Source organism: Mus caroli, unplaced genomic scaffold, assembly GCF_978045245.1.
Source record: "Mus caroli unplaced genomic scaffold, Mus_caroli_1 scaffold_11, whole genome shotgun sequence".
Lineage (NCBI taxonomy): Eukaryota > Metazoa > Chordata > Mammalia > Rodentia > Muridae > Mus > Mus caroli.
Genome location: NW_028227266.1, coordinates 105,029,161 through 105,053,046, shown reverse-complemented (window position 1 = coordinate 105,053,046; position 23,886 = coordinate 105,029,161). Strand labels below are relative to the sequence as shown.

The window sequence follows — 23,886 nt, the reverse complement described above, 5'->3', positions numbered from 1 at the left end:
AGTGGGCAGTGGTAGCACATGCCTTTCTTTAGTCCCAGCACTCAAGAGGCAGAGGTAGGCAGATCTCTTGAGTCTGAGGCCAGCCTGGTCTACATAGTGAGTTGAGGGATAGCCGGGGCTTCACAGAGAAACCCTGTCTCAACCAAAACCAAACCAAACCCTCTGTCACCATCTAGAACTTGCTGAGGCTCAGAAGTACCTGTTGAAAGAGCTTTACCTGACTCACACTTAGTGTACAACCAAGGGGGCTTCAGACAACATTCAGCTCTAGACTGCAGTGAGGGAGCTGGTGGTAGGCAGGCTTGTGCAATTAATTCCTCTGGGACGCTCAAGACACCTATTTCCTCATCTTAGATTTCATTTCCTACTTATTATTCAGGGAAGACAGGGCAGAGCACTGGTATTTTCCACTTCCCATGTAACTTGTGGACAGACCCACCACACCTTGCCCCTGCAGCCCCAGGCAGGCAGCTGACAGATGCTACAGCCTCACTGTGCAAGTTTAGCTTCCTCTTTTTTTCAGCACATTCCTCCACATCCTCTCAAAGTGTAGGCAACATCCTGTGCCTGCCTCTTGCCCATACCAACTAGTAAGCCAGGCAGCTCAGCCCCACAGCTTACTGTCTCTTCCTCTTGCTCACACAGTACAACCAGAGAGGGCATACCATGTCTACTGCAAGTATGTCAGTGTAGCTGCAGTAGGCTTTTTTTTTTTTTTTTAAATAACTGCACATGTCTTTAATAAAACTTACCAAAGTAAAGTATACAATAAACAAGAGGGACCAAAGGGTTCCCAGAAATAGGGTTAGGCAAAGTCAAGGACAACGGATTTGGTAAACACCACAGTATCTAGGGGAATGTCAAATCTTTAGAAGCCTTGAACACAGAACTGGTCCTGGGATGCAAGTGTTTTAGTCTACATGGATCTTCAAAGTGGCATCTTTTGAGGGAGCTTGAGTCCTGCTGGCTCTATGAAGGTGGCAGGATGCTGGAGCTTTGGCTAGGGCTGGGTCTTATCTCTGGAGCTGAGTCTGATGTGTTAACTGCTACAGATTGAACTGGGTCTATGGCTTTTGATGGAAATGGGCCAGTGGTTGCTGTAGTCTGTATGGGCAGCCAGCACCACACCCAGAATGTTCCCCAGGCCCAATCAAGATTGAAGAAGGGATGGGAAGATTCTAGAGGAGCTGGGTGGGAGGGAGCCAACATCTGCTAGGCTTGGGGGACACAGGATCCCCAGTGGCCCCAGCATTAACGGGGCATGACCTCCTACAGTGAGCGTGGGCTCTCCCACCTTGATTCCCAGGTGTTTTTAGATGTTCTTGGGGATGCACCCAAAAGTATCTAGACCTCTGGTTCTTAAACTATATCTGGAACTGGTATTCCATCATACAAATGCTTCGCGCTGGCTCCTTGTGTCGCTCGAAGGAAGAATACTTGGGACTTTTGAATAATTCTTCCAGCTTACTCTTTTGTTCCGGGCTATACCTGGCACACCCTCCCCACTAGATAGGAGCCTTGTGGGGGGGAACTTGTGGTCTTGGAAGGACCTGAGGAGCCACAAGTGGAGCTGAGGGACAGGGGCAAACCTGAAAGCCTGGGTTCACTGGGGATCCTGGAGACATTTGTAGATCTTCAAGTAACGGGAGGATTTGTGGTATTTGGAGATAATGAGGCATTAAGGGGCCTGGAGGTACTTGGTGGCAATAAGGCACTAGCAGGGCTGGAGGCATTTGGAGGATCTGGGGACAATGGAGCTCTACAGATCCAATGTGTAGGTAGAACTGTTGGGTGTGGGAGCATTCTGCATTGGAAAGCCTGGAAACGCAGTAGCTGCTGCCAGGCAGTATTCCACTTTATAATTTGTGACTCTGGAGCAAATGCCATGGCATGTGTGGCAACCTAAGGACAACTTTCAGAAAGTGGGTTTTCTCCTTTCACCACAGGATCTGGGGACTGGACTCAGGCCATGTTTGTATGGTTATAACTTTCAGCCGCAGATCCAACTTGGACATCCCACCAGGCCATGAGGGCTCTAATTCTTAGAGCAGTCTGAGCAGGAGAGCCAACATAGTCAACTAAACCCAAGCCAGAATATTTTCTTCCACAAAGTTCAAGGTCAAGGTCTTCACCTATTCTGATCCAGTCGAGGAAGCAGCAATCCTAGAATTCCAACGGTTTCCAAGGCATTAGCCAAGCTGTGGCTCGGCAGGTGCTACTGCCAGATGCTCACCTCTGATCAAACAGGGCCTGGGAGAATGCAATTTATTCTAACAAGAGCTTGCCAACCTGATCCAAGTTTGAGGTAAACAGTGTGGGACACAAGGCAGGCAGTGAGGTGGTCTCTGAAGAATGGGGTTGAGTCAAGCTTACCTTTCCTAGTCACCCATTACTGCTCCTGTGGTAATTTAATTGGCATTTGGAGTTAAGGGACTGACTGTGCCTGGGAGGGGTGTGTGTTTCTGTTGCCCAAAGGCCTAAAGGAGGGCCAGCATTTCCACCGGAACCAGGACATGGGAACAACCCATTCTGTCAGAAGCGAGTCAGGGAATGTTATAGAAACTCAATGGAAGAGACTGTAAACCATAAAATCCCGTTTACGACTGATAACATGGCAAAAAAAAGTTTATATGTTAAGTACAAAAAGGACAAAATTGTATGTACAGTAGAATAACAACTATGTAAACACCAAAGTTTATGCACAGAGATATCTAAAGGAACATTTAACATCAAGATTTAACAGTGGTACCACTTGGGTGGCAAACTGGTTCTTAAAGATCTTCCAATTTTCCTTCATAAGCACTAATTGTCAGTTACAACAGGGAATAATTTATTAAAAAATACCCCAGTGGCTGGTGGTTGAACAGTGCAGTGTCAGCTGTCATATCAGAGGGCAGTGAATACTTCCCAGGGCCACATCCCCAAACTGCCATCTCTGCTTTCTCCCTCTTTCTTATTACCCTGTGACCATATAAACTCCAGCTGCACCTTTTCCTACCGATTCGGAGCATAACTCAGCTCCGTGGCCGCAGGGCCCAGCAGAGACCGTGAGGCAGTATGTCTTCCAAGAGTGTGATGCTTCAACCCCTGGATACTCAAGACAGTTTTCCTGCGTTCAGTTCAGGCAAGCCACCATATTAATCTACGATTACAGACATTTGCCTTCAACAGTTCTTTCAAACATGGAGCTCTGATTGCCTGGCTCCTACTGTCGGTCCATCCTGGGAAGGCAGAATTTTATATCAGGATTGTTCAGCAATACTTAACAGACTTCAGTGACAGTCCAACTTTTCAGTTGGAACAAGTCAAAAGCATTGGTGACTGGACGGCTATCTGCGACTGAACAGAAGCAGTGATGGTCTGACCACGCTAGCAGCTGGGTACTCTTGGGCAAATCACAACCTGTTGAGTCTTGATTTCTGGATTTGCAGGGATAGTGCTTGCATCAATGTTTGATGGCCGTTTGTTCTACTCTATAAAGCTGCCGAGCTGGGAAGAGAAGGTCACCTGCAACTCATCTAGTCTGGGCCTAGCTAAAGTCTCTCAGGAAAAAGCAAGAAAAAGGGCAACAGTGTAGACACAGCAGGTGACAGTGACTTATGGTTGGCCAACAAGTTCTGACAAACTAAACACTGTGGTTCCAGCACCCTGTCCCTAAATGCCACAAGCCAGGCACAGAAGCCATGCAAAAGTGACTGTCACACATACACAGGTGCAGACAGAGCATAATCAGGCAAAAAGGAATCTAATACTGTAGAGAGGGCCCCAAAGTGTGGCTTAAAGAGCACAAGGGAGTCACCCAAGGCCCCCACTTAGCTGCCATGAAACAGCAAACACTAGAAGCTCTGCTTCCCGTTGTATCCCTAAGGTTAGCAGAGAAGAATAACAGTTGTGGCACACACTATCCACAGAGTCATTCTTGGCTGCAAGGTTCCCTCTCCCTTGATAATCTAGATGAGAGACAGGCATATACACGTATGTAATGTGCATGTCTGCACAAATGTATTAAAGTGGACACACACAGTGTTCAAATACAAACAGATCAAGGGTCATATATAAAAAGGCTAAATATAACATATAACACAGGCCTAGAGCCAGCTCTTGGGTAGGAGCTGGAGAAGATGAGGGGTTTCATCTGTTGACTATGTACACAATTTGTGGTGGGCAGGGAAGGAAGGCATCAGTGTAAACAACTCAGACTCGTTCCACAATACTGGCCCACAGGAGAACGTGATGTGACTCAGGTACAAAAATAAACTACTGCTTGCTTTTGTACAAGCCAAGCTCGGTAGGACCCCCCACAAGAGACTGTGGGATCATCTTGATGGGGTAACTGCACCAAGCTGCTAAACCTCTCAGCTCTCAGAATTTACCTGCTACCCCCTTCCCTCCCTTTCAGACTCTTGGGCCTTTTGTTAGCCAACATCTAAGCCCAAGATCTGCCCCACCCACCTATACAAGAATACCAAAACAAACAAACAAACAAAAAAAAAACAAACAAAAAAAGAATACCACATAGCCTCCTGACAAACAAGGTCCTTCTGTACCTGTCTCTTTCTTTGACCCCAAGGTATATGAAGACTTATTTTTATAAATGTTTGGCACCTAAGAAACATGATGGTTGTGGAATAATGCCACAATTAATTACACAGGGAGACCCAGTAACAAGACATGCAGGGTGAGGGCAAGGGGTGCTGAGCTGCCCTAGCATCTCAAAACCAGAACCACGGCTTCCCATGCATTTCTGGGGTGAGAAGGATGTGCAGAAAGTGGGGACTTCACTGGCTCCTCAGCAGCAAGTACATTCAAAATTGAAGGGGTTCAAGAGCCCCACTGTAACCTAATCATAAGTCTAGTCATACTCTGAAGAGCTTGGCGCAGTGAGAGCTGGAAAGGCTGAGTGCCAACTGAGTCTGCAGCACCAGGAGTCCTTCTGAAGGTGCTCAGCAAAGTAACTCATTAGAGCGGATGGACAGCACATCCCTGGGAAGGCCCTGTGGAAAGTGATCAATCAATCCCACTGTCATCTCAGTCACCTCTGGCTTTTCCTGTTGGCCGCCCTCACTGTATAAATAGCCCAGCAGCATCAGGATCAGTCATCAATGGTGGGCAACCAGAAGGCCTGGAAGGAAAACACAAATCAGCATTTAGGCATCTTTCACTATGGAAGGTTTTTGCTACCTACAGCATCAGTCAAGGGGCCCAACCCCAATAGTGAAGGAATTAGGGTTTGGTGGACCTTATCCTGACTTGTCTATAAAGTCAGAGACTCTGAAAGCTGGCTCTGTTTACTTCCAACACTCACTCTCTCCCTTGCGCCCACCACAGGCACACAGTGTGTTAAGGAAACAGTAGTACTGTGTAGGTAACCTGGCCCCATAGCTAATCTCAAGATGGCCTCAATCATACCCCCTCCTTCTGAAAAGAAGGAAGGGCCAGATGAGATGGTTTTGTTGCCTTTGAGGGCTGGGTGGCCTTTTGGCTTTACGTGTCCTATGCTGATCTCAAACTCTTATATACTCAAAGATGACCCCGAACTGATCTTTACCCCTCTACTTTCCAAATGTTTAGATAATAACAGGTATGTACCAACGCAGCCCAGCTTAAATTAGTTTCCTTCTGTTCTTCCAGCACTGGAGGGATTGACCCCAGCCAGGGCTTTATACATAGCAAGTAAGTGCTCTAAATTCCAATTTTCAGCCACCGCTACATTTCTTCTGGTTTTATCTTCTTGGTTTCTAAAAACAAGAAATGGGCGAAGTGCAGCCCTGGCTCAGGCTCAGGCCTGGATATCAGGGGAAGAGTGGGCACTGTGCTCTGGATAAAGGCAATGAATGCCTCATCCATGTGCCTACTTAGAGACAGACAGACTTCAAGGGAAACTCTAGGGAGACTAAGACTCACCTATCACCCATCTCCAGTTCTGTTTTCTAGAGTTACATCTGTGTATTTGTACACACACCCCCATCCACACCCCACCATGGTGCATGAGTAGAGGCCAGAAAACAATTTGTGAGAGTTGAATTTTCTCCTTCTGAGTTCCAGAGGTCAAATTCAGGTTATCAGGTACAGCAGTGAACATTTCTATACCTCCAGAGCTTGACACAGGGTCTCATATAACCCAGGCTAGACTAAACTCCTGGTTCTCCTGCTTCTACCTCCCAAGTGCTAAAATTAAGATGTCTGTTATTTAGCCTGACTGAATTTGATCCCTAAAATGACAGACACTGTGGAGAGAACCAATTCCCACAAGTCATCCTCTGACCTCTATATGTGTGCACGGCACATGTTCAAGAATACACAAAATAAATACAAAATAAAGCTGGGTGTGTCAACACATGCCTTTAATATCAGTGCTTGGGAGGCAGAGCCAGGAGAATCAAGACAGCTAGGTCTACAGAGAGACCCTGACTTGAATGAGAAATAAATAAAACACACACACACACACACACACACACACACACACACACAACCAAAGTTTAGTGGTAATTATGAACCACATGAAGAATTTTTGTGGAATTCAATGGAAAAGAATTTGGAAACAGAAAGGTCACCAGGCATGGCGGTTCACACCTCTCATTTCAGCATTCAGGACTAAAGCAGGTGGATTAATGTGAATACACAGTCAGTTTGGCTAGAGAAACCTTATTTCCAAAAGCCAAACCAAAGCAAAATATTCAAACCCCCTGAAAGGTTTCACCTATAAAAGGTTGGTCAGAATAGTTTCAGTAGTGAGAATAATGTCAATGCCAAGAAAGCCCGAACAGGCCAGGCCTAAAATCTGGGGCCAGAGCAAGATATGCCCTATAAATCTCCTAGGAGAGCGTAGGGGAATCCCATCTTACAGCTTTTTCTTTTTCTTCCTTTTTCTTTTTTTTTTTTCCTTTTTCCCTCTCCTCTCTCCCCCAACCCCCCTCTCTTTGGAGACAGGGTTTCTCCATGTAGCCCTGGCTGTCCTTAAACTGGGAGATCCCCCTGCCTCTGCCTCCCAAGTGCTGGGATTAAGGGTGTGCTCCACCACTGCTGAGTAAGTCCCAGATTACTGGAAAAGGATTTAAAGTAAAAAGAACAGCCTAGTCAGATATCTATGATGCAGGGTAACAAGAAAGCCACCACTTCTGAAACAGGAACTTGTACTATGTGGAACACAGCTTACTTACTGTCTGAGGTACCCACCACCCCAAATAAAGAGAATCTCTATATGGAAGCCATCTCTCACTGTTCACATACCATGTTGGAACAGGCGCTGGCAAAGGTCATAAACTTGGGGTTGAATTGCAAACAGGTAATGGGACCAGTGTGTTTGCCATCCAATACAGCCACTTTTATACCACTCTCTCCGTTCCAGACGTGGATTTTGCCGTCTTCCGAACCTAAAAAGAATGATTAGGATAGTAACACCTTAAGAGGTAAATAGAGACAAGTAAGAAAAAGAGAACTGCAATCTGATAAGTTTCAGGTGCATTCCTCAGCAGAAACCAAGAGGACAATGAAGGGACACAGGCAATTGATCTTTTTTTTTTTTTTTTTTTTTTTTTGTTTTTCGAGACAGGGTTTCTCTGTGTAGCCCTGGCTGTCCTGGAACTCACTCTGTAGACCAGGCTGGCCTCGAACTCAGAAATCCGCCTGCCTCTGCCTCCTGAGTGCTGGGATTAAAGGCGTGCGCCACCACGCCCGGCTCAATTGATCTTGACCTAATTATTTGTTTCCTTCTGTTACATAGTCCAGAGGAGCCTTGAAATCTCTATGTAGCCCAAGCCAGCCTCAAATTCCACCTTTCCTGTTTCTGTCTCCCAATCACAGCCCCAGGTGCTGGTGAGTAGGTGTGCAGGAGTGTTGCACCGTTCGTAAGTCAGTTCCCAAGTGACTCCAACATTCCCATCTAGAAACGGGGCTAAATACCATGAGCCTGCTGACATCTAGCCAGCAAGACTACTGAACGCAAGGACTGCAGTAGAGCAGTGCTCTAGAGCCTAACTCTAAAGCCCGGGAAGGGAAAACCAGCACACTGCCAGTGCTAATAAGGAACTCATGCCAGTGTTAGGGCCCATGCCTGCAATCCCAGCACTTGGGAGACGGAGAATCAGAAATCCAAGGTCATTCCCGACTACATAGAAAGTTCAAAGTCAGACGGCTATATAATGAGACCACTGCAAAAAATGAACAGAGGCATTGAGATGGCTTGGAGGGTAAAGGTAAGGATTGGAGAGTTTGACCCATTGGCACTCCAATGAGAAAAGGGACTCCTAGAAGACCCCACACACATGCCACTACATGGATGCTTATGTGTACTAAGTAAAGGAATCTCCAAAATCTGAAGGTACTTTCCTTAATAACAAACAAATGCAGCGTATCAGAAAAATAACAACAACAACAACAACAAAAGGCAGCTCACCGATCATAATAAACTGTGAGTCTGGAGTAAATGAAGCTTCGAGTGTCACAGCTTTGCTGTTAGCATAACCCTGAAACAAAACAAGAATGTTTTTCATTCTAGGACAGGTAATAAAAACCAACCCAACACATAAACCCTTCCCACCAAAGGTCTCCATGCAATGTCACTAAGACCAAGTGTAGCTGCTCCCACACAAAACACTCCCAATCGTAACCCCATATTTAGGAAGGAGATGGGGGAAAAAAACCAAACTTGTTTATTTTTACTAATATTATATTTAAAAAGTATCTTGGGTCACTCTTTAAGAGAGAAGTAAATGGCTCCAATTCAAATGAAGTAAAATTCATGCCCAAGAAACTATAAGTCCATACCTCATCACTGAGTTTAACTATTGGTTTCTACCATCCAGCAAACAGCATTCCTGGCCCAGGCCTTATGAGCAAAGAAACAGCCATCATTCAAAAGCAGTCAGCTCACCCCAAATGTGTGCATCACCACACCCTTGAATGCGTCAATAAGACGGATAAAGCTGCCGTTGGTGGAGATGAGTATCAATTTGCCATCATTGCTGAACTTAAGTCCTGTCCACTCACAGGTCCGATCATACTGCATCTTAAATGTTGCAAATGGTCCCTGCAAAACAGAAAAATAGCAGTCCCCACACTGCACACACATCAGTCCTTCCTCTATTAGAGCTCCTTTTCTAGCCTTTACATTTTTTTCTTATTGTCTATCCTACGCATCTAGATTCTTCCCAAGTGGACAGCAGAGGGTGAGTCACTGCTGCTCTGTTAGCTGCCGTTTGCCTTGGCACCACAGGAAGGCAGTCTTTGTAGACAGCTCTCACAATGTGGAGCATTGGCTAGCCTGGAACTCAGGGAGATCCACCTGCATCTGCCCTGGAGTGTGGGGATTAAAGGTGTGTGCCACCATGCCCAGCCCAGAAAGGGTTCTCAAATGTCCAAGTTACCCTTAAATTTTCTGCAACCCCAAGATAGCTCAAGGGGTTCAAAGATTTACCTTATCAAAAGAACGAAGGTCATAAAGCTTGACCATTTCTGAGTTGACGCCCGCAGCAAAAATTAACCCTTCTGGATCAAAGGAACAGACAGGTTTGCCCTGTAGATGCATGAGGCCCTATGAGAGAAGAGGACAGACAGCGAATTAATAACTGAAGGAGCCATTACTTAATTACTGACTTTTTCTATTTAAAACTACGAAAGGGATAGGAACTGTACCCAGCCTACCTATAAAAGGTTAAAAAGTAAACAAACAAAACTCTGACTAAAATGTAAAAAAGTCACCATACGTTCCAATCACCTTATCTACAACATTACAGAGTTCCAAGAGAAACAAATTCCTTGAGGCTAAGGTTCTAGGCAACCTTCCTTTTCAAGCACTACGCCACGTTATAATGCAGTCTGCTCTGGAGTAGGATATCTGCGTATCAAGCAGTAGCCAATAAGAAAAGGGTTTGCTGCCTTCTAACATGACTCTGGGATCCCAAAATGGAACCACTGTTGTCTCCCTTAACCGAGAGGGAGAGCTGCTAATGCTTTCCACAGAAAATGCTCAAAAATGTCACTGTGAGGTACCATTACCTGGCAGTTAGGAGACCGGAGATCCCAGAGTCGAATGGTCTTATCAAGAGACCCAGAAATGAAAGTGTCATCCACAGGTGACATGGACAAGGCCACCACCCTGCAATGTATCAAGATAAATAGGAGTTGAAGCAAAATATGAGCAAAAATCGGATGTGAACCCTAAACCACTCTGCCTGCCTACATATACCTGTTTTCCCAAGACTAACATTTTAGGAAGCACACACAGACTTATCTGAAGCAACCAAGAACAGCTAACACAGTGAAGAAAAGGAAAGCCTCCATAAAAGAAAAAAAGTGCCATTCTCAGGCTGGAGCTATACAGCTCAGCAGTAGTGTTAAAAACAAAATATGTGCGTTACTGAGAATCAAAAGCACAGTGAGCTACTAGTCACACCCACTATGGCTGTCATGAAAGGCTGGCTCAGTGCTGAGGTGAGGAAGATGGTGAGACTTAGGACTCCTTACATCCCACTGATGGAATAGGCCTTACAGATGCTCTATAAAATCCTTCTTCAGGATGGGTGCGGTGGCACTTGGGAGGTAGAGGCAGGTGGATAGATATGAGTTCAGCGCCAGCCTGATCTACATAGTGAGTTCCCAGCCTGACCTCCTGACCCCACAACAGAGAAGCCAAAACCCAATCCAAACCTTTTCTGTAAAGAAGGTTATATGACTCAATAAAGTCTACTCCTACCTATATATACTTGAGCAAAGTCAAAATGTCTACACAAAAATGTTCACGTTTTTACAGTAGCATTATAAATGGGATAACACAAGCATGCACTAATTAACAAACCAGCAAGATGTCGACTACAAAACCATGATACAACATTATTTGAGACTAAGGAGAAACCAAGTGCTAATTCGTATGACAACAGGGATGAATTTCAGAAACATCATGCTACATGAAAGAAGCCAAACACAAAAGTCCACATTTGATGCCATTTACAGAGAAATCTAGAGACAGCACTTAGATGAATGGCTGCTAATGGGTACAGGGTTTCTCTTAAAGGTGATGAAAATATTCTGGAATCATAGTAGTGGTGAGTTCTTACTACATATATACATACATAGATCACTAAATGTTTCTTACTTTGAGATAGGGTTTTATGTAGCTCACGTCACATTAATAAAAACAGAGCAAGCAGAATGCAATTTTGTCACAGTGTTTAGCTCCAAAAGTTCAGAGAAGGTCTTAGTTGGTATAAAAGGGACCAGCTGATAAGCACAGGTAATGTAAGAAGAATCCAAAACCTGGCCCTAAGGACACTTACCTGCCAGGTCACATGGTGCCAACATCAGAGCAAAGTGCATGACCCGTGGCCTATCCTTTGGCCTTACACAGTAACCAACACTTTCTGTCTTCCCCAACACAGAAATACCCCATCTTCTTTTCTTGTAAGTGCAATTTTTTCACTGAATTATTTTGAGTGGGAAGGCGTTTGAGACAAGATGTTAATATGTATCCCAAGATAACCTTTAATTTACTATGTATCCAAAGCTGTTCTCTAATTCTTAACACTCTCCAACCTCATCCTCCAGAGCACTAGCTTACAAAAATGGACCACCATGCTCAGCTAGAGTGCACTTGTCCTTTGCTTGCTTTTTTGAGACAGGATCTCTCTGCATAGCCCTGGTTGCCCTGGAGCTTGTTGTGCACACCAGGTTGGCTTGGAACTCACAGAGACTCTGCCTCCTGAGTGCTGGGATTAAAGGTGTGTGTCACTGCACCCTACAGAAGAGCCACTTCTAACAGGCAGCTGAGTCATCTCTCCTGTCATCCTTTAGGCATGCCATGGCCCTCTTTAAGTCAGAACAGTTGTAGCGGCTGTCAAGGAACCCTCATTAAGACCCTGATCCTTCAAAGACACATAAGAGTTGACAATTACTTGGGAGAGGAGGGAGATGCCATTTCAGTTGCCCGTGCTCCTATAAGCAACCACAATTACACTTACTGGCTCACAATGTGAAGATCTGGGTGGAATCATTTCTTTGGCCTATTGCTGAAGCCCAAAGATGAACAGATAGATAATAAAGGTGACACAGTACCTGTCAGGGCACCACACCACACCACACAGCTCTGCATCATCTGTATTATATATGTGTTTAGTCCCAGCACTTAGGAGGCAGAGACAGGCCAATCTCTGTAAGTCAGCCTGGTCTACACAGTGAGTTCTAAGACAGACAAGGATCCTGTCTCAAAAAGGTGGAGGGAGGGGGAGCTAGAGAGACGGCTCAGTGGTTAATGACCTCTTCTGGTATGCAAATATGCATGTAGACTAAATACACACACACACACACACACACACACACACACACACACACACACACAAATAAAAACAAACATTAACAACAAAAACCCTTTATATATGGGACATTCTTCATGTACAGCCCAACACAAATGCAGTGGAAGGCCTCATAAATGCAAATGGTTCTTTTGTTAAGAGCTATCTGGGATTTGGTGTTGCTAAATACCAAGTCTAATTTTTATAGCATGAGTTTTCATCTAATGACTTTAGTCCACATGTTTAACATAAGACACAGACACACAGATTCTTGTATGGCAAGCATGGCCTTGCATTGAACCACACTTAACTCCTCTTAATTATATTGACTTTCTTAGTGTGGGGAATTGAATCCAGAGCCAACCACATGCTGAGCAGGTGCTTAACCACCAAGCTAAACTCCCAGCTCCTTACTTAAGCCCCATCCCCTACCCTACCTTTCAAGACAGGGTTTCTCTGTGTTGACCAGGCTTTCCTCAAACTCACAAATCCACAAAACTCACAAATCTCACTTCCGAGTGCTGGGATTAAAGGTGCACTACCACTGCCTGGCACCTTATTTAAATTTTAACAGATTCTATAGTTATCTTTGAAGCCCCATCTCCTGCTTCCATAACCTCAGTAAACCAAGCGCTGACTGAGATCCGTTAACAGGATGAAGAGGAGGGCTGGATTTACTTACTAACAAAACCTCTCCTTCTCTTCCATTCTCTAAGTTACCCAAGGGATGAAGGAAGCATGCCTGTTGCACTCTGTCTTACCTCTTACTGTGTCCAGGAAAGTATCTGATGTATTTATTGTCATGCAAGGACAAGTAACGAATAGTATCTGTAAGAAAACAAACAGCGGATGACATTGTAGTATTTAAATGAAATTTATGTTGCATTTTTACTTTTGAAAAGACAAGACCTAACTAACAATGTACTATATTCTCTCACACAAGCAAATTACAGATGAACATGAACAACCTCTCTCAGCAGCTTGAATGCATAAACAGATTCATATAACTCCAAAGCCTAATTTTCAGTTGATGGCATTTATAGCGACATTAATATCACCATTTTGGGACCTAGGTGTACAATTCAATGGTGATGTGCTCACCTAGCGTGTGAGCAGCTCAGAGTTCAATCTGCAGCATTGAGGCGGCGAATTTGAGAGTTAAAAACTACATAAAAAAAAATCACTTTTTTGTTACCAATCTTTGTACTCTTTGCAAGTAATAATTCAACTTGTCCTGAATAAGTATTTCCTAGCAAGGGGGAAAAAAAAAATCACTATTTATAGACACTAATTTTAGCTGTCTGAAAAGTGATAACTCTTACAATGAACACCAGAAGGGAAAATTAGAGGGCTATACAGTTAGTTTGTGTAAAGTTGGAACTACTACATAGACAGACTCTGTCAAAGAAAGAAAAATCAAGAAAGGAAAAAGCAGTCTCTCTAGAAAAGTAAGCAAGAGGGGCTAGAGAGATGACCCAGCAATTTAGAGCAGCAGGCTCCATCCCAGGAGCCACATGGTTTCACAACCATCTGTAATTTCAGTTCCAGGGGATCTGACATCCTCTTCTAACCTCCCCAAGCACCAGACACATACAGGATACATAGATATACATGCAAGCAAACCATTCATACACATAAAGTAAAAAATTTAAAAAGAAAGAAAGAAAGAAAAGATAAGATTACACTGACAGCAGAATGAAGTGAGGCTGGGTATGCAGCTCAGTGCATGGTGCACTCAGTGGGTGAGGCCCACGGCTTAACCCCTAACACCACAAAGGTAAGAATAAAATTAGAAAGTACTATGCCCCTAAAAAAGATAGAGAAAAGCTGTAAGTAGTGACTCTATAACCTCACCACATTGGAGACCAGCATGGGATACATTTACTAAAGCCCTGTCTCAAAAACCATACTGAAACATCAATGAAAACAAACAAAACAAAAAATAGGAAGAGAAACAAATAATACAAAACATGGCACCAAAGTGCAGGAGGGAAAGGCAAAAAGCCCAATAAAGAGGTCCAAAGAACCAAGTGGCTTCAAGAGTGGGCTTTGTTTTGAGACAGGGTCTCACTCTATAGTCCATGCTAGATTAGAACCCATTATATAGCCCAGGTTAGTCTCAAAAAAAGCAGCAATCCTCCAGCCTCATTCTCTCAAATGCTGGGATTACTGATGTGAGCAACACACTTAGCTTGCAGGGATGCTTTCTAATGAGAGGGCATTTACAATAAGAGAGAAAAAAGAACCCTTTCTATATATTCTGTAACAGTTTCAAACGGTTTATCTGAACAACTCCAAGCCTCTCAAATGACAACCACAATGCATTTCTGGTTATTCTAGTGCCAGGAACTACTCACCTGACCTAAAGAGAGATCCCCTCCCATTACCTGGAATCCCAGAGATGAGCAGGGCTTCACCATCTTCTCCACCCCATTTGGTAGCTGGTGCACTGTTCCTGGCAAGGCAGTGGCCTGTACAGTTATCTCCTGTACCGGGTGGTATCATAGACCCTCAAACTGTACAAACTACTACCTCAGCCTGGAATCAGGCAAAAGAGAACGGAGCGCTGGAGCAGCTCTGCAGGACGCACTTGAGGAAGGAAAGGCAACATCCCCACAGAAGAGGCCAGGCAGCAAAGCTGCACCCACCACACATTTGCCTCATCTTTACCATATTTGGGAGAATTGTTTAATCACTTAGAAAAACAACCCAACAAAAGAAATACACCAGTCACTTATATATATTTTTATATACCCTCAGAATTCTAGTATTTATCCTTATCCAAAAGCATCGGTGGCATTGCCTACTTAGAAAACTACATCTGACACATACATGAAAAATAGAGATGCACTAAAATCAAGTTCAAGTACAGAAGTCTTATTAAAGAAAGACTTCTGCCTGCCCATTTGCTTTGAGGAATGTTAATATAGCAACCTAGGCTATCCTTGCTGAGTGGCTGGGCATGGTGGCGCTCGTCTTTAATCCCAGCACCAAGGAGGGTTCCTGTAAGTTTAATTTTAAGACCAACCTGATCTATATACAGAGTACAAGGCCATCTGGGGCTACAAAGTGAGAGCCTGCATCAAAACAGGGAGGGAGGCAAAATAAATCACTGTGGTTATGAGCACACACTGCTCTTGCAAAGGTCCTGAGCTCCCTGTCCAGGGTCCACGTCAGACAGCTCATAAGAGCCTGTAACTCCAACTCCAGAAGCTGACAGCTTCCAGACTCTGTGGGCACCCATGTTCACATGTGCACATACCACCTCCACACACATACACAATCAAAAAAAAAAAAATCATTAAGAAAAAAAAAATGTACTGCCAAAGGGATGGCTCAATGGTTAACAGTGCTTGCTGTTGTTCTAGAGGTCCTGAGTTTGGTTAACACCCACAGCACGTGGCTCACTTGCCTGCAACACCAGCTCCAAAGGACCTGATGCCCTATTCTGGCCCAAGGGCACAGGCACACACCCACTCAGAGATGTACACATACATAAAGAAAAATCTACTGTGCCTGCGATAGCAGCACAGACTTGTACACTCAGTACCCAGGAGTATGAAGCAGAGATATCATGAGTTCAAGGGCAAACTGAATTACAGTAATACTATCTCAATAAAACAAAATGAAGAAATCTTACTGCAAAAAGTGCATTAGTAAACTAGTATTAATAAGGCTAAAATTAGATAAAATAACAAGCACGTGACAGTTCAACCACTGAGACAGTTTTGTTAACTTAGGGACTTATTCAAGGGGAAATCAGTCAAAAGCAGATACTAGTTATTAAAAAGGAAGTTTCAATTCTTAAAAAATACCTTTACTCTAAAGCAAAACAAAAAGTATTCCTGGAATTTACAACCACAGAGTCACTGCACCGTGTGACACAAACCACAGAAGAGCTAACCTCTTCTAACTATTTGGATGTCTTTTTGTTCCTCTGTTGTTTTTAAGACAGGGCCAAGCTACAAATGCTCAATGGCCCAGGTAGGGCTCAAGCCAGGGCTCTGCTGTGCACCCACCTCCTGAGCGCTGGGGGCACTACTATTCTTAATCTCACACATTTGGTCTCCTTTCCAGTCTGCATTTAGTACATTTGCAAATTTTGTTTTATTCTCCCCCTCAGTCAGAAATGTAAAGGTTTACCCCAACCCCCTGCCTTTTAGAAGATCTCACCGTGTGTGTGTGTGTGTGTGTGTGTGTGTGTGTGTGTGTGTGTGTGTGTGCATGTGCGTGCGCATGTGCGTGCCTTGGCTAGCCTGGTACTCCCACTCCTCCAACCTCAGACTCCCAAGGGCTAGGAATATAGAGGTAAAGTGTCACACCTGGTTTAATACACATACAGATTCTAAACGGCAAGCCTGGTGATTTACTAACTGCTGTGCGTCACGGATTTCTTTGTTTTGCTTTTTAAGTGTTCTTTCAAGTTTCAAGGAGTGCAAATCATAAACACAACAGGGTACTTCCTTTCCTACTCCACACTGCAGACATTTTATATTTTCTGTTCCCAGTCCTTCCAAAGTGCTAATGGCTTGCTTCCAGCATTTTTACTTTCAATGATATACTCAGCACTGCTAACATCACAGAGAAACATTTAAACCAACTATAACCAAAGTACAAGTTCTCATGAAGAGTTTGTTAGAGTTTTTCAAAGAAAGCAACACTGTCATCTCCTAGAAAGGCTTGCTTACCGTCTATTTTGTTAGAGCTGTAAACGACTGTGTTGGCTGCATGGGTGTATCTGATGAGGTCCACACCGTACTTCTTACTGTACAGGGTTCTCTTTGGTCTGATGAACAAACAGAGGGGAAAACAGGAACCATCAGAATCCACTATCACAACATTCGAGCGCTCCATCTAAACTGCAGCGCCTGAGTGATATGAACAGGGCAGAGTCCGAGAAGACTTAACCTAAGTCTCCTTGAGTCTCCTGCAAGTGCAGTATGAGCTCTTAACCACTGAGTCACCTCTCCAGCCCCCATCTCTTGAAAATCAGAATCAACTCTAACAGCTACTGAAGAATAGTCTTTCATTTGTGAACACCAAAGCCCAGGTTTGAAAATAAAATATAGAATATTAATTCAATCTTTTACTACAATATTCAAAGGGGGAGAGGATCTCAAGGGAGGGTCTTCCCTGCCTGCTAAGTCATTTTGTAATTGAGGATGGCTTTGAACTCATGATCCGCCTGCTTGGGCTTCTCTAGTGCTAGAATTATGAGAGTGAGCTACCACACCTGGCTTCAAATATAAACTTTGGGAAGACAATCTACTTGAGAAAAAAGTACACAAACTATCACAAACCAAGAATCACAACAGAGGGATATGAGAGTACCTCAGAGCCTTTCCTAAGCCTTTCACTTAGCAAGCACTTTCTTAAGGCAATGATTTATCACAATTGAAACCAGATGCAACACTGCTTATGTTTCTAACATAACTTGCTCTAGAAGATGTCTAACTTTCTTATCCAGAGGTAGAAAGTAGCAGCAAGTCTATCTCTCCAACAAAACTACTGGATGGTTCCTTTTGCCTTTACTTTCATGTAAATGTGTGTGTTTCCAACCCAAAGTTCAAAATTAAACTTTGTGCAAGTCCCTTAAATGCAAATCTTGATCAGATAAATGGGCTCTCAGGAAAATCTACAACCAAACTTTCTGCTGCAGGCTATTTAAAGTAGGCAATTTTTTAACTCAAATATCTCTAGTGCTCCATTTGAATCAGGCCAGAAAATAAGAAAATCTTTTAGAGTGTTTTATACATTTATATTTTAGAAGAATTTTAAGCTAGACATGGTGGCTCACATCTGTAATTCCAGTCAGAACTCTAAAGGCTATGGCAGGAGGACCACTACAAATTCAAGGCTAGTCCCAAATACAGAATGAGACCCTGTGAGACCCTGTCACAAAGTATCCCTCCCAGGAATATTGTAGTAAAAGATTGACTAGTGCACTACTAGTCACCAAAGTGTTTGAATTTATGCAAAAGAATGTTTATCTTCTCAATGTCATATTATTTTGGAACCATCGGGTCGAGCAATCAGATGACCCAGGCTGCCTACAAGTCAATTTCTGTACTTTCAATTGTTAAGGTCAGAGAGGGTGAGGCCTTCTGCTTCATGAAACCTATTCTGAACAAGAGTTCTTTATTGTACTATACTTTCTATATGCCTGCCTTTTGTGAAATCAAATACTATCAGGTCCAGTCTACTTTTTGAAGCTCTGCTCTGCAGTCAGTACTTGGTAAGTACTGACTGAGTACTAGGTCCAGTCTACTGTCTGAAGCTCTGCAGTTAGTAAGTACTGACTGATTGAGGCTGAGCATGCCGACTTTGCATCTATCAGTGGTAACAGTGAATCCTAGTATTTCAGCCTATCTACAGTAGAAGACAGGGCTGAGATATGGCTCAGTCACAGAAGGCTTGCCCAGCATGCATGGAGCCCTGGACTCTATCTTCAACCCTTCAAGTAAACAGTACACTAAAGCATGTGGTATTAAAAAACCTGGGTTCCACTAAGATATGGTCTGTATGTCTTACATAAAAAAAAAAAAATCCACACAAAACAAAAAAACATTAATAGATGTGTCCTAATGAAAACTAATTCAGTTTTACTCTAAAAGTAAGAGCCTGGCATTAACAATGGATATATTTTTTTTATGTGAACTTTCCAAGTATTTTGGCAAGCTTCTTTAAAACTATGATTCTGGAGGCAGATATGAATAAAGAAAATAATAGTAAAGCCAGCTGCTGGTGGTGGGATACATGTGTATAATCCAGCACTTGGGATCAGGAGTTCAAGGCCAACCTTGGACACATAGAGTTAGCCTGGACTACATGAGACTACTGTCTTAAGGCAAACTAAGCATATGTGCACATGTGCGTGTGTGTTCATAGACAGAAAAAATTTGAAATGTTTTACCAATCACAAGCAATACCCCCTATATATCCCTTCAAGTCGAAGGAAGGGATGAACATTTAACATTTAATGGACAAACAAAACCAAAACCTTTCACAATCGCTTTCTGGGCAGGTGAGATGGTTAGATAGAGGCTAAGGGCACTTGCCGCCAAGCTCAATAATCAGAGTTCAACCCCCTGGACTCCCAGGAGGGGAGGAAAGCAGCCAATCCTGCACGCTGTCTTCTACCTATACATGCACAGCAAGCTCACACACAGAGAAAGTGTGTATGACAAACTACTTTCAATTAAAAAAAAAAATCCTTTTAAGCCAAGACGGAGGCAAGAGAATTGCTGTTGGAAGCCAGCCAGCACTATAGCTACAGACAAAGTTCCACTGTGGGGTGTAGTATCTTAAAAACAACAACAAAAATCAGCTGTGTTTTAGCTTTTTCAAATATCCAAATTCTACTACTGGTATTATCTAATAAAGATGTTACTTCCGGGGCTGGTGAGATGGCTCAGTGGGTAAGAGCACCCGACTGCTCTTCCGAAGGTCCAGAGTTCAAATCCCAGCAACCACATGGTGGCTCACAACCATCCGCAACGAGATCTGGCACTCTCTTCTGGAGTGTCTGAAGACAGCTACAGTGTACTTACATATAATAAATAAAATCTTTAAAAAAAAAAAAAAAAAAAAGATGTTACTTCCAAAGAAACAGTAATTTTCTTCTACTGTTGGAATTATTGGATTATTCTTCTATATATATATTTTTACATTTACTGATTTTATGTATATGAACATTTTGTCTGCTTGTATATATGGGCACCCTATGCAGGTCTGATGCACATGGAATCCAGAAGAGAACATTAGATCCCCTGCAACTGGAGTTAAATGTAATTGTGAGCCTCCACGTGGGTGCTGCTGATTAACCCAGGTTCTCTACAAAATTAACATGCGCTCTTAACCACATGTTAGCCATCTCTCCAGCTCCTGGATTTTTTTTTCCCCCCACAAACTTCTCTCTCTATAAAGATTTCTTTATGTTATTTATAGGAGTACCCTTGTAGCTGACTTCAGACACACCAGAAGAGGGCATTGGATCCCATTACAGATGGTTGTGAGCCACCATGTGGTTGCTGGGAATTGAACTTGGGACCTGGGAAAGAGGTGCTCTTAACAGCTGAGCCATCTCAAGAAATCAGAAGTAGGGGTCAAACCCTCTGGAACTAGTTACAGATGGTTACAAGCCTCCATGCAGGTGTAGGAGTCCACTTGTTCTTCTCTAAGAGCAGCAAGTGCCTGTAGCCATCTCCAGCCCTTAGGTTCCTTTTTGGGACAGCTGTTCAAGCTGCATTCAGATTTGCACCCCAGCCTCCCAAGCGCTGAAATTATAGGCACTGCTGGACGCGTTCTTTTTTCAACAAAGTTCTTTGGAGCACTGTAACTTTCTGTAAGTTTGTAATCATGTAAAAAGGTTACATGCGGGCTGGTGAGATGGCTCAGTGGGTAAGAGCACCCGACTGCTCTTCCGAAGGTCCAGAGTTCAACTCCCAGCAACCACATGGTGGCTCACAACCATCCGTAACGAGATCCGGTGCCCTCTTCTGGAGTGTCTGAAGACAGCTACAGTGTACTTACATATAATAAATAAATAAATCTTAAAAAAAAAAAAAAAAAAAAAAGGTTACATGCCTGAATAAACATTTTTTTCCAGTCTTAGTATTTTATTCCTTTGAATAGGATATGCATTTCCATTACAGGTTTGGGGGGAAGATTCTAAGCTATGTATTGCACCAAACATGTCAGATAAACCAATTTCAAATTACTTGTCGTTCCAAACAGAATCAAATGGTCAGATCAATGTACGATAATAATCAATACATGAATATGAACATCAATTCAAATAACTATTTGTCCAGCTAGTAATTTTCTCTTCCCCAGGATCACCACTGTAGGAAACTCTCCCACATACAGCAAGCTCAAGTCCAACGACAGTTACGTAATACTTTGTTGGAGCCCCAGCGAGGAAACCCATCAAGGACAATATCATATACAGCTCATTCTACAACAGCTTTACTTTAGATAAACTCAGAGACAAGTTCCAAAAGAAAAGTATTATTTGAAAAAATAATAAACAAAAAGAACAGCTGCAAAAAGTAGAGAAAAAGCCAAGGATTCAAACACAGGTAACTTAACATAATGTCGAAAACAGTAGCTATTAAACCAAAAACCTCCTGCTTAGGAAGGCCAGCTGAAGTTGACAAAGGGAATCAAATTTAGCCTAAACTAGTTTCTGCTACAAGAGGTCACTGCTTACTTATCGAGGATTTGAACTTCCAGAGATGAGACAGGCAATGTCTTCCTCACACCCAGGTTATGAAAACGGCAAAGATACACAAATTCTCCAACTAACATAATTTCCATAACCAGTTCCAGAATTCCAAAACTTTGATAATTATAAGCAAACCACAATCTGGCCGTTATTGTGTGTGTGTGTGTGTGTGTGTAACTGTTTTGAGTCAGGGTCTCTCAGCTATGAAGTCCAGAACTCAGGGTCTGACTGCCTCTATCGCCCAAATGCTGAGATTACTGGCTAGGCAGCCAAACTTGGTTTTTTTTTGTAATGCAAAACGAAACACTAAATTGTTCCGGAATGCTTTCTTTGTTTTAAAGAGAGCTCACATTCTGACCAGAATGGGGCGGCCAAGTTCTCAGGAGTCTGGCAAAGAAAAGTTTCCAAGAGTCTGTTTAGCAAGTTAACTGTAAGCCTGGGTATTGGTACTGGGAAAGGACAGCAAGCTCACATGGGCACAATCGATAAATCCTGACAGCTTAAAAACTGCATCCCGCGGGGCTTGATGGCAGAAAAGCCGCGCGGGAAGCTGAGGGGTAGGGGGCGGGCACCGTGCCAGGGCTGAATCCAGGTCACCGCGGTGAAGGCAGAGAGAGCTGGACGCCACTGATGGACAGAACACAGCTCCTACCGTTCTGCATCGAGCTCAGAGTCCACCCGCACATTCTGACAGTCGCCAGGAGAGTGGAAAGGGCTATCCGTCCGGCAGCAGGGTGCAGGACATGGCGTTTAAAGGTCAAGGTCAAGGTGGGGTTTGGCAAGCGGGAAAAGCGCGCTCGGAAGAGACCAAAGAACTAAGAGCCATCATCATCTTAAATAGGATCTCCTGCAGCACTGCGGGATGGAGGCGGCCCTGGCAAGAGCGCCTGCACCACATGCCTGGGGTTGGGGGTGGGGGCTCAGTCGGGGACCAGCGACAGAGGGAAGGAGAGGGGCACTTGGAACTCGGCCACTATCACACTCACTTGCCCTCCTGGCAGTCATAGAGCACGATGGAGTCATCATCGCTGCTAGAGATGACCGTCTCGCCATTGGGACTAAAGTCAAAGCAGTTGATCTTGTCTGAGTTCTCGCGGAACACCTTGGCGACGCGGAAGCTCCGGAGCACGCTGTCGGTCAGCTTCATGGCGGCGGCGGTGGCTGCTGCTGCTGCTGCTGAAGGCAGCGGCGGCGCAGGGCCGGGGCGGGGCCGAGAGGCGAGCGAGCGGGCGGGCTGCTCAGGGCCAACCCCGGCGGTGCGGGCGCCGCGCTGGAGGCGAACCGAAGGACGGCTGACAGTGGGGCTGCCGCGTCCTCTTCCTCAGGCGACGCTCTCTTGCCGGGACAACGGGACCTCGCTGACCGTTCTTCTCCGGAGTCACTTCAGGGCCAACCGGCGCTCCGCCGGCTCATTGTGTCCGCCATCTTGAAGGGAGAAGCAAAATCAGAGGGCGAGGAGCCTGTGCCGCGGCGGACGCCGGGAAAGGGGGCGGGGCGGGAACGGAGGCGCGAGCAGGGGGAGGGGGCGGGACGATGACGTCAGCGGGGCGGCCTTCCATTGCTCTTGAGGCCCCGGAGCCGGAGCCCGCGGTTCTGTGGTGTGAACCTGCGGGCGTGGAGCATCTAAACCCTCTCTCTCGAGGGCAGGGCTTGAGGTCGCCTCGGGACTAGTGCCTTTGTGGGTGCTCTCAAGCCCCGGGGAGACGCTGGTGTCTCTGGGGCCGCAGGTCCTGGCGGAGAGGCCTGCCCGTGTGTGGGTGTGAATCAGGTGAGCCCATCACCGACTGACTTAACCACTGCACCGCCGAGCCAGGAGGCTTCGATTTGTTAGTTGAGTGAAGTACAACATACACTTGCACGAAGTTTTAAGTGGCATTTTCAACTGGGTGTATATTAAACTTCAGAAGCTTGTAACTTCTTTGAAAATTTTATGAGAGTCGAAGCGCATGAAGATCCCTAACTTCTAGTGCGGGAGGAGGGGGAAACTTAGGAAGGGACATTTCACTCACTGGTAGGTGATTGCAAAGGCGTGACAACCAGAGTCCCCTTATAACCTGGGTTGACAACGACGAAATGGAACAGAGAAAAATTGGAGTCTTCTTGAAAAATGTGCGGGTGTTGCATCTCAGGTCCTTAGGTTAAAAAAAAAAAAAAAGGTAGCTAGATAGAACTGGAAATGGTTGGCTGAGGGAAAACGACAAGATTGTAAGTTTGTACAGCAGTTGTCTCCTGACAAAGGGCAGAGCTCCCGGCTACAATCTGTTCCGGGGTGTGAGGAAGGGAAGGAACCAGTTTGCGTGAAACCTGAATGGACGGCAACTTTCCAAATTGCAAATCTGTTCTAGAAAAATCTTCCACAGGTGGTTGCACTCAATC

At 44.5% G+C, this 23,886-nt stretch overlaps 1 protein-coding gene and 1 pseudogene across 1 annotated transcript; both read right to left on the bottom strand.

Moving 5' to 3' along the window:
* Positions 1-742: 742 nt before the first annotated feature.
* LOC147002142 (oocyte-specific homeobox protein 8 pseudogene) lies at positions 743-2,797 on the bottom strand (annotated as a pseudogene).
* Positions 2,608-22,972, bottom strand: Wdr82 (WD repeat domain 82). The gene is made up of 9 exons (XM_021172222.3): positions 22,497-22,972; positions 16,973-17,070; positions 13,046-13,112; positions 9,997-10,096; positions 9,416-9,532; positions 8,873-9,028; positions 8,396-8,465; positions 7,231-7,373; positions 2,608-5,122 (listed from the first exon to the last, which is right to left on the bottom strand). Exons 1-9 carry the CDS (start codon positions 22,655-22,657, stop codon positions 5,093-5,095), a joined length of 942 nt encoding a protein of 313 aa, XP_021027881.1. The 5' UTR covers positions 22,658-22,972; the 3' UTR covers positions 2,608-5,092.
* Positions 22,973-23,886: the final 914 nt, after the last annotated feature.

Coding starts and splice junctions, on each gene's coding strand:
- Wdr82 (XM_021172222.3), bottom strand. CDS start 22,657: ATGAAGCTGACCGACAGCGTGCTCCGGAGCTTCCGCGTCGCCAAGGTG. Junction 17,071..22,496: donor TATGACTGCCAGGAGGGCAA/GTGAGTGTGATA, acceptor TTTGTTCATCAG/ACCAAAGAGAACCCTGTACA. Junction 5,123..7,230: donor CCAGCGCCTGTTCCAACATG/GTATGTGAACAG, acceptor TTTTCCTTCCAG/GCCTTCTGGTTGCCCACCAT.